Raw genomic sequence first — 10,987 nt, forward strand, 5'->3', positions numbered from 1 at the left:
GCCTTGCAGCCGGTCTTGGGTTCTATCGAGGAATGCAATTAACAAAGGGTGAGAGCTTGACCCAGGAATGGTGACTGACGTACATTCAAAGCTTTGGCAATTAAGGCAAAACAAATCATAAAGACATCTTCAACTATGACGTGGCAAGGAGGTTACTCAGACGTGTGACATCGTATACTGTAAAGCGCCTCGAGTGGCAGCTAGAAAAGCGCTATAAAAAAAAAAAAAAAAAAAACACAACTTGATTGATCGACTGGTATATTTTCATAGCCCCCAAAGCCAACCTCCAACCCATGCACTGACGCGTGGCTCGGGTGGGTGGGGTGGGTGGGGGTGGGGGGTAGAACGGGTCTCTGAGACAAACTTCAGGGCTAAGAGAAAGTCCATGGGTGTGTAAGAACAAATTTGTACGTACGAATGATTGATGAATGAGGCTCACTGAACCCCCAACCTGCCCCTGATGGGCAGGTTGGCGCCTTGCATGGCAGCCTTCGCCATCGGTGTATGAATGTGTGTGTGTGTAAATGGGTGAATGTGAGGCATACATGGTAAAGCGCTTCGAGAGGCTGGCACACTAGAAGAGCGCTGTATATTTTACATAAATAAAAGTATTCCCGATTCTGCCATAAATGCGGCCCATCTACCATTTACACTCCATATTTGGATCAGGACGCTAACCAATTATTCGTGTTAATTTCTTGTCTTTCCCAGATTTGATTGGGATTTTTTTTTTCCCCCTCCCTAATTCCTTTCCCGGTTAAAAGACTGATGTGACTCCAGATTTAACTGTAATCCTAAATTACACGAAACGGAAAACTAAAACAAAACGGGGGGGGGGGGGGGGAGTTCCCTTAAACATGCTCGTTCGGTATTTCTAGTGTGCGCGCCGTCGGTTTATACGTGAAAGTACAAAGGATAACGTTTACAAAAAATGGCAATGTCGGTTTAAACGAACACGTCAACAATGCTGAAAGTACATTAAAAAAAGGAAAACAGGTTAGTCAGGAGAACTAAATAGGAGCTGCAGAATATCTAACCTAACCCACTGACAACAAATGTTAAAAACATGTCTGTTCCTTTATGATCGGATTTGCTTTTTTAAACAGCAACACAATGTGTTGTACTTTTGAGTCCGTGCTTTGCAAATCCTTTTTGCCTGCGACCTTGAGGGCTGAGCAAGGCTCTCTTTGCTCCCTTGCGGGGCCGACTTCAATTCTGAACCGCTTCTGTGCTGCCTGACAAGTCACTTTCGTCGAGCGGGGCAAAGCCTCGGTCTTCATCGACGACCGTTGCTTCGGTATCTCCAGCGTCCCCGTTCTGTTCGACCTCCTCCTCTAACTCATATCCCCCCTGCTCAGCGGCCGAACCCTTCTTTCCTTTTGAGTGGCGGGGGCGCTTCGCCGAGAGTGTGCTCTCTAGCTGTGTCTTGTTTCCCGCTTTGTTCTTATTGACAGAGCCTTTGGGGCGACCCCTTTTTCGCGGGGTGCCATTTTCACCTTTGACACTACCCGAAGGCCGGCCTCTCTTTCTCGGGCCCCCACCGTTTGGGTTGCGCGGCAAAGAAAAAGAAGTCAACAGCAAACTCCTTCGCAAGTGAGCACCTTTTTTGGACTCGGACTTTCGAGGGCGCCCTCTGCCTCTGCGGGGGGTCGAAGCAGAACCGTCCGGGGGATCAACCCGAGGGTACTTGCGCGGCCTTCCCAGCGGCTTCCAAACTTTTGGTTTCTTCACCTCCTCGGGCGACGGTATAGGGTACTTCCGCGGCCGTCCCCTTTTGGGTGTCTCTTTTCGCGGCCGGCCACGCTTCTTTCCCGTTTCCGAGGTGGGGGCGGCTGCATCTACTTTTGAAGGGGGTACTATTTTCCGCGGCCTTCCCGCCAAACTGTACACCTTTATCAACGGAAATCTCTTGTTCAAAGAGCCTTTTGGTCTCCCCCTTCCCCTCTTAGGAGGTTCGAAGCCCCCTGTGGCCCCCGGCTCTTGTACAGTCGATGAGCCTCTCGCTTGCTGAACACTTGTATTTGCTCCTTTCCTTGGCCTGCCCCGCCTTCTCTGAGGTGGTTTGACGCCACTGTCAGACACATCCGATTCCTCCTTGCTAACAGCATACTCCCCGGCCATGTGTTTTTTAGGTCTGCCTCTCCCTCTTTTTGGTGGACTTGAATTTCCATAGGATAAATCTGTCCCCGACTCCCCTTCGCTGCTCAGTTCTCTCTCCTCCGTAAACCGGGATTTGTTTAGGGAGCCTTTTGGCCTCCCCCTCTTCCTAGGTGGTCCAGAACTGCCGTCATCCTGCTTCTCGGTGACAGCCCTTTCCGCCTTGCGCTTCAAGGAAGAGGATCCTTTGGGGCGGCCCCGACCTTTTTTCCGCGAGCTAGCACCGCCGTTCAGTAGGTTCACCTCCCATTCATCTTGACTGACCATTAGCACTTTCTTGTTAGGAGACCCTTTTGGCCTTCCTCTCTTCTTAGGAGTTCGATCCACCCCCAAACCCTTACTACCCTTACTACTCTTAATACTGGCTTGTTTCTTGGAGCCGGACCCCTTCGGCCTCCCTCGTCTCTTTTGCGGATGCACAGAACTGTCAAGAGCATCATCTCCGGATTCTTGTTCGCTTTGCTGCGCTGTTTTTTTTTTGCTGGAGCCCTTTGGCCTCCCTCGCCGTTTCAGCGGCTGTGCGGGCCCGCCGTTCGAAAAGTCTGAACCCAGGTCGGACAAGTTAACATGTGTAACCCACACCTGCAACTTTTTGGATCCTTTTGGCCTCCCCCTTCCTCTTTTGGTCGGCCCGGGGCTGCTGTTGGACATATCTACCCCGGACTCCCCCTCACTGCTCCCAGCATCTCCTTGTCCTTCCTCTGTCATTGATATTTCCTCTTCCACGCCTTCCATGCCTTCTCGCTCACCAGGCCGGGCTCTGAATCAATACTTGGGGCGGCACCTGCAAACAACACAACACGCAAGTGGTTTATCAATTAAACAGGTGTTTTCAAACTTGATGAAATAACTAGTGGTGAGTGTAATGCAGTCTACGAGACAAACAAGAGGTTTCTCCCCCTTAATGCTGCTGCACAACAACCTATTTAACAAAAGAAATGGGGGGGGGGGGGACGCTTAACCCTAACTATATCATGATGGTCCGAATATGGCTGCGTCTATGTGCTGGAAAGGAGCAGGCAATGGCGGGGAGGGCGTAACGTTCGTTAGCAGCGAGCAAGACGGCTGCAAGGAAAGATGGCGAACCCCAAAAACGTGGGCAGGAGTAACGAAACGCCGAACACGAACGCGACGCATTGCTTTGGTTTTTAAATCTGCAGATAGCCGCAGCCGCCAAAAACGGGTGCGGGCGTCGTGCGACGTTTTATTCGTGTGCGAAGCCCGACCCCAAAACAAGAAAACGTGGTGCGGGCGCGCATGCAAAACCACGGATTAGCGGGCAGAGACGCTTGTTTCCCAGACAATAGCCTGCGCCGACATCGACCAGCTACGAGAAACGCGGCTAGCGTCTTGGAGAGAGAGAGGGGGGGGGGGAAAAGAAAAGAAAAGGTAACCGCTTCCACAGCGCGGGGTCTCACCTTTAAAAAATCCTCCGTTTTATTTACGCCTAATTCGCAGCGGCATGGAGTTTGTATATTTTGACACAGAGGCAGAAATCCCGTTTTTATTGTTGCGATGACGGTTTAAATTAGCGACCGCTTCCGGGCGTCCGTCACGATTTCGGAGGCTCTGAAGGAAAAGCGGACCGCGGGCTTTGGTTCCACCTCGGCGTCTCTTTCAGACAACGTGTGTGTGTGTGTGGGGGGGGGGTCACATTTAACCCGCTCGGGAGAACCGCGGCCCGTGCGTTGACGACAAATAATATTTTTTTGGTTATGAAAAATATATACTTGTGTATAATATTTATGTATACATATTGTGGCGGGTTCGTGGGGACACGCGGCAGTTCCTGTGGTTGCGTCGTCGTCGTCCCCCCCTCCCCGAATTCGCTACAATGTGTTCATATTTTTGTTTCTGGAACGACTTGCGGGATTCGGATCATTGACAAAAGCCGTGATTATGGTGCCGGTACACGTGGACACGTGAGACGGGATTTTGACGGATGGGCTCGGACGCCTCGCTGTTAGGCTGCACCGTCGTCTAGCCACCAAATAAAAAGGGAAGAAAGGACTTTCCATTATGGCTTTGCACCGCCCCCTACTGATTACTGTGCAGACTATGACTGCTCACACTACGACTGCTCAGGCCGCAGTCGCATTTTGGGATAATGATGAGCGCGATACGTGCAGGCTTTCTGCACGTCCGCACACCTATTCTGCGCGAACGAGCGGCTTCCTGCCGGTTCTTTAAAAAAGACATAGCACATTGTACCGATATCATGATGGGGATTCATACTGGAGGAATGACGATGTCGCCGCCACAGATACGCCTCAGTCAAAGATCATTAAACAGTTGAGATGAGAGAGAGACAGAGACAGAGACAGAGAGAGAGAGAGAGAGAGAGAGAGAGAAAGAGAGGGCGAGAGAGAGAGAAAGAGAGAGAGGAGAGGAGAGAGAGACAGAGAAGAGAGAGAGAGAGAGAGAGAGAGAGAGAGAGAGAGAGAGAGAGAGAGAGAGAGAGAGAGAGAGAGAGAGAGAGAGAGGGCGAGAGAGAGAGAGAGAGGGAGAGAGAGAAAGAGAGAGAGGAGAGGAGAGAGAGACAGAGAAAGAGAGCGAGGGCAAGAGAGAAAGAGAGAGAGAGAGAGAGAGACAGAGAGAGAGCCAGAGAGAGACAGAGAGAGGGCGAGAGAGAGAGAAAGAGAGAGAGGAGAGGAGAGAGAGACAGAGAAAGAGAGAGAGGGCAAGAGAGAAAGAGAGAGAGGAGAGGAGAGAGAGACAGAGAAAGAGAGAGAGGGCAAGAGAGAAAGAGAGAGAGACAGAGAGAGAACCAGAGAGAGACAGAGACAGAGAGAGAAAGAGAGAGAGAGAAAGAGAGAGGAGAGAGAGAGACAGAGAGAGAGAGAGAGGAGAGACAGAGAGAGAGAGGAGAGACAGAGAGAGAGAGACAGAGAGAGAAGGAGAGAGAGACAGAGAGAGAGAGACATAGACAGAGAAGGAGAGAGAGAGAGACAGAGAGAGAGGGGGGGGGGAGAGAAGGAGAGAGACAGAGCCAGACAGCCAGAGAGAGAGGGAGAGAGAGAGAGAGAAAGAGAGAGACAGAGAGAGACAGACAGACAGACAGACAGACAGACAGACAGACAGACAGACAGACAGAGACAGAGACTCAATTCGTCTTACAGCCAAACGCACGCATGCAGGGAGTGATGGCTGAAGAAATGTCCCTTATTCAGTTCTCCCATCCTGCTGTCCTTCCTCCGGAGGCAACCACGAGCAGTGGGCAGCCTGGTCCTCGGGCACCCGGGGACCAGTTTCAGGTGGGCATCCAGGTGGTGGTGGTGGTGGTCAGGGACAGGGCAGGAAAGCGTCCGGCATGTTTTGTTTTTTAGTGGGTTCTTTTTTGACGTTCGAGGAAGCCCACCTGAGCACGGGGGGAACATGCAGAGTACCACTGCAGACCGAGAGGCCCGGGGAGAAGCCCCCCCCCTCCCCCCGAGGCAACCCCGCCCCGGGCGGGAACTTCACCCAGAACCTTCTCGCTGTGAGGCAGCGGTGCAAAGCACTGCGCCATCGAGCCACTTGTGGACGATCCCAGCCCAGATGAAATGCCCTGCAGGAACTCATCCCCCTAATTTCAGGTGTGGTTTAATATTCATTCACCCCTTGGCTCATTAACCCCTTGGCTGGGCTTTAATGAGCTTCGCCCTGTTATCTCTGAAACGTACGCAGCCACTCAACTAAGCGGAAGCATGCGGACTACAGGAGAAACAGGCGGAAGGTTGCGGGGTGGGGGGGTGGGGGGGTCACTGTAGAGCCGGTGTGGGGCGTATGAGGTAAGGGTAGTGATGAGGTCAGACTCTAAGAGGGGGGGGGGGTGTGGAGAAATAAATATGCAAATTGTGTCGGCTTGTGACAGTGGGCGCGAGGCAGAGTCGAGAGAGCGAGAGGAGAGACAGGAAGTGTGAAGTTCAGCAGAGGAAGCGGAGGGAGGGAGAGCTCTGGCAGACACGGCCGGAGGAGAGGGAAGGCAACCCGAGAGACCGAGCTGAACCCACTGCCCTGTATCGACCCCGCCCACCCCCTCCTTCCCACCCTCCCTGTGTGCTTTGCCATGGTTACCAGACGGGGCTCCCGGTTAATGTGTTTTTCAGCGGCAGGGGCGAGCTGGGTACTAATGTGTCTCAGTCTGTCTGCTGCACAATCAATGCGGCCCGTCCTGGGATGCACAGACACACACGCGGGCAGAGAGCCAGGCGACACTAAAGCCGCCCGCCCGGGCCGCATAATGTCAGGGCAAAGGGGCCCGGAACGATGCGGCTCCTGGCGGTTTGCGGAGTTCAGGAAACGGGTCTGCGCGCTGACGAAGACGGCGCGCGGTGGAGCGAGCGCTTGTTATCGTCGGCCTTAATTACGAGCTCGCAGAAGGTGTGGCCGCACACTGCTCAGTAACGCCACATCCGGCTCGCGGCACCGCGCGCCGCTGTCACGTCAACGGCAGTGTACGCGACACGAGACGGCTCGTGACGTTTCATAAGGGTTTTCATTGCACGTGGCGGCTGCTGTTCGTTGTGACCTGTGCGCTGTTCAGTCGTACCGCTTTACACGGCACCTCAACACGGAGCAACAGGAGACCACAGAGCTCCCCCCCCCTTCCCCCCCCCTGTTTTCCTCAGACAGGGAGGTTTTTATTGCCCCACCTGCAGCCCTTCAGGTAGAACTCTGGAGAATACAGGAAGCCCTTAAAAGGATGAAACTACTAGTTCATAAAAGGGATGGTTGAAAAGGTTACAATAGAGATTCTCTCATCCACGTTTCAGCTGTAACGATGCCTTTATTAGGGAATAACAAGGTAAGGACAACAAGTTCAGTGCCTGCTAGAAGCTCCTCAAGGCCTGGAGAGGAAGACATATCGAGGACACCCCTCCCGGCCGCCTCTTCATCGCTTCACTGGCAGACTTATACCCACTGTTGAAGAGGCTGCAGGGACTTCGACAAACCCCCAGGCGGCGCACACGTCAGGGTCATGTCATCGCCCTCGGCCGCCTTTTAGTTGAACCGTTCCGGTGCTCGGGGAACACGGTCGAAGTCGGCCGAAAGGTGCTGCCCCCTCCGGCGCCCACATTATGAGGGGCACCTCGTGACAAGACGCTCGGCGAGTCGTCCGCGTTCCCGTCTCCGATGATCTCCGGCCGCTTCGCGCTCCTCACCGGATTCTTCCCCCCGGTCCACATCAGCCACTCCCGCGGCCCGCGGGTGCACCTGCATGCACCCTTGTTCCCAAGGACCTCACCTGTGACCTTACATATCATCACAGGTTAAGGGTCTCAGGGACACCGGTGCACGCTTGAGAGAGGGGGGGGGGGGGCGGCGTACGGGCGTCCACCCTAGAATCAGAATTAGACACGTTAGTAGAATTCGATGCACCTCTCACCCTGCTGTCAGCCGCACATTCGGAGAGAAGCTGAACGCTCCGGAAGGGAAACTTTACGTCAGCCCTTCTTTCGCGCGTCCTCTCTGAAGCTCGCCGAGCTCGCCGACACGAAACGTGCCGCAGAACTCCCAACGACACGCACACGCCACAAACACTGAGAGCCGAACACATCACACCCCTAACTGGAGGGCAGCTTGTATGTCACGGTGTGCTTGGTTACCCCCAGGTAGTTCGCCGATGCAGATGCGGCCGAGCGCCGGTTTTCCGGCGACGTCTCGTCTCCCGACGCCTCGCGGCTCACGACCTTGCAGGGGGACGAGGAAGACGTGAGGGTGCGTCGCCCGTCGGCGTTTCTTCGCCAGGCCCGTTCAGCACAGCGCTACGACAGCATGCCCCCTGCTGGCAGACAGACGGACAAAGCGTTTCGGCACCGGCAGACAGATCCTCAAATTGAAAAGGATAAATCGGGGACTCGCACGCAGGATCAACGCGCGGTTGCCAGGTCTCAACTGAAGCCCTGTGGAAAATGTGCACGTGGCCGTGGCGCCTGTGCACGTACGCATGGAAGTGTGTTCGCGTGGATGCTATATAAGCTACACTCTGTATAGACAACTGTCCCCGCAGTCACACATGACCGTCTTCTATTTCCTGCAGGCCTTGTGATCTCACAGGATTATGCAATCACACCCCTCCAACAAAGACGTTCAACCCCGGGGGAGGAACGCCGGTTTACTCCCCCGCCCCCGAGACAAATTAATGTCGCACAAGTCTGACTCGATGGAGACGCACTAAACAAAACGGGCAGCGGTCTGAGCTGCTGGTGTCGAGTCAAAAAATAAAAAAAAAGAAGCTCGATTCGCATCTCGCACAAGTTAACGAGGAGGACGGCCTCGGCGCGCGCGTCCACCGTCTCGCCTCGAACTTTCCGACCCGCCTGCGCCAGATGTGCGCACAGGTGCAGAGAAACATGCGACTCGGCAAAGGCGGCGAGAGCGTGGAGCCACCGCTGCCCGTGTGAGAAGTCGGGCTCCCTCCCTCGCTCCCCCTCTCCCTCTCTCTTCCCCTCTTTGTCTGTCTGCTTTGAGATATTTTTCTCTGTCCCAGTTTTATGAGCACCTCCGCTGCTCCCCGAAGCCCCGCGCGGACAAAAGAGCCGCGGGGCGGGGGGGGGGGGGACCGCAGGTTCGAGGGAGGGGGACGATAACGACCCGCTCGGATGCCAAAACGCAAATTTCATGTGCCCTAAACGATGAGCGTGGTGATGGTGGATGCAAATGAGGAAACATGGCGGCCGGCGGAGGCGGTCTGTCACACCGCTGCTCTCGAACCGTTTGCTGAGGTAACTCACCACGCCGGCTCTGCCCGGCGTAGAACACCCTCCTCACACGGAAACACACACACACACACACACTGGCGTATCCACCGACCACCATGTGCGCACACAGGCACAAATGAGCTCATGCACATAAGACGAGATTACACACACACACACACACACACACACGCGCACAACTGCGATGACTTATTGATCCGTTTTCCCCCCGTGAAGAAAAAAGGACAATTAATCCACCGGCACAGAAACAACAACGCACACTAAACCTGCCCTGCACCAGCTCCACAGCCCCCGTCCTCCTCGGGGCTGCCAGCGCCGCAACACAAAAAACACACGACAAACACACAAAACAAACACGCAAAAATAACTGCCGCACTATTTCTCTTTCGCTACCCCCACTGTCTCTCGCTCGCCCTCTTTCCGTCTCGCCTCTTCTTCTATCCCTGTCTTTCAGGCGCTGTCCCTGGCTCTGCTTTGTGGCTGTCTCCCTCTGCCAAGTCACATCACTAATTCTCCAGGCGGTTAGAGTCCGAGCAGGCAATGTCTGTGAGGCAGGTAGGCTACACACACACACACACACACACACACACATGCACGCACAAATGTACACACAGACAGTTGCATTGATTCCATTATCTGGTGTCTGTACCAACACCCCAACTACCCCCAACCCCCAACAACCACCAGCAGCAGCACTGTCTCCATCTATGACCCCCCCCCCACCGCCACCCGTAAATCTGTGTCACCTACACACATCGCACACAAACACACTCTCACATGCATGCACAAGTACACACACACACACACACACACACACACACACACACACACTTATGCAAGCATGCAGCAGCTCTCGCTTTCGGTCTCTTTCTTCTTCTCTTGCCTGCACCCACTCTCTATCACTCTGTCCCCGCCTCCCCCGGCTCTGTCTCACTCCCTTTCCCCTCATTTTCATCTTTTCTGCCTTACTCCCTCGTCCTCCCTCCCTCCCTCCCTCCCTCCCTCCCTCCCTCCCTCTCTCTCTCCCCTACCCTAACCATTATAATTTTCCCAGGCGTGACGTCCCGTCTAGCCCATCTTGCAGTCTACATTTACGTGCACCCTTATGTCTGTATGTGTGTGTGCATGTCTGTCTGTCTGTGCCTATGTATGTGTGTGTGTGTGTGTATGTGTGTCTATCCTTGTGTGTGTGTGTGTGTGTGTGTGCGACCGTGTGGACGTGCGCTCATGCAACCACTGTGCTGATGCGTCTTGGAACAAGAGTAAACGCGTGCGCAGGAGACAGACAGTGCGAGGTGCATGTGGTGTGCACGAGTGGGTGTGCACGTGTGGGCGTGCACGTGTGGGCGTGTGTGTACGTGCGTTAGCGTCCGCGTGTGCACGTGTTTTGCGTGCGTGCACGAATGCGCATGTCCTTGTGCAGCGCTGTGCTCATGCATCTGGGAGGGAGAGTGAGTGTGAGTGCATGAGACACGGGGAGAGGAAGATGGAGGGAGGTAATAGGGAGGGTGGGTGTGTGTGTGGGGGGGGGGGGGGAGGCATGCAGACAGAGGCTGTGGATTTCACACAGCATAAGGATCAAAGCCACGGCAAACCCAAAGGTGATTAACCTCCCAGCCATTCTGACCGCAACACAACTGCCTCTCCCTCCATCTCGCGCTAATAGAATAGATGGCCATCGCCACACAATTCATCACATATCCACCCCACCCCCCCACCCCCACCCCCCCGTGAGTAACGCAAACAGCAAGTCCCCTACAGCGGCTGGAAATGAACCCATCTGCAATGTGACGCAATCTGCCTGAACTCGGTAGTGCTAATGACGACTCCCCACCGGTACATTATATTTAATTTTTGGTCTGAATTTCAAGTTTCGCGACACAAACGGTCCAGACGGGCTCCTTCTGGAACGTCTCCCGGCAGTGAAGTGTGCAAACAGACCGCGACCGCCGTGAAGTCATACGGCAAACAAATCGCGACGACGGAGGGCTGCCCCAAGGATTAGAAAACAAACAAAACAACAACCGCCGTGACAAACATGATATGAAAGGTATGCCGAGGCGAGACGGACATACAAACACAGGAGCCATCCTTTCCAAAAGCAAAAAGAAAGAGAAAAGGCAGGTGGC

The 10,987-nt window shown here is 54.3% G+C and overlaps 1 protein-coding gene across 1 annotated transcript; it reads right to left on the minus strand.

The window, feature by feature from the left end:
• Nucleotides 1-860: 860 nt before the first annotated feature.
• On the minus strand, nucleotides 861-3,691 carry LOC130129060 (serine/arginine repetitive matrix protein 2-like). Its single transcript, XM_056298857.1, has 2 exons — nucleotides 3,576-3,691; nucleotides 861-2,941 (listed from the first exon to the last, which is right to left on the minus strand). The coding sequence occupies exon 2, from the start codon at nucleotides 2,890-2,892 to the stop codon at nucleotides 1,210-1,212; it is 1,683 nt and encodes a 560-aa protein (XP_056154832.1). The 5' UTR covers nucleotides 2,893-2,941; nucleotides 3,576-3,691; the 3' UTR covers nucleotides 861-1,209.
• Between the last annotated feature and the right edge of the window lie 7,296 nt (nucleotides 3,692-10,987).

This window comes from Lampris incognitus, chromosome 18 (genome assembly GCF_029633865.1).
Source record: "Lampris incognitus isolate fLamInc1 chromosome 18, fLamInc1.hap2, whole genome shotgun sequence".
Classification (NCBI taxonomy): Eukaryota; Metazoa; Chordata; class Actinopteri; order Lampriformes; family Lampridae; genus Lampris; species Lampris incognitus.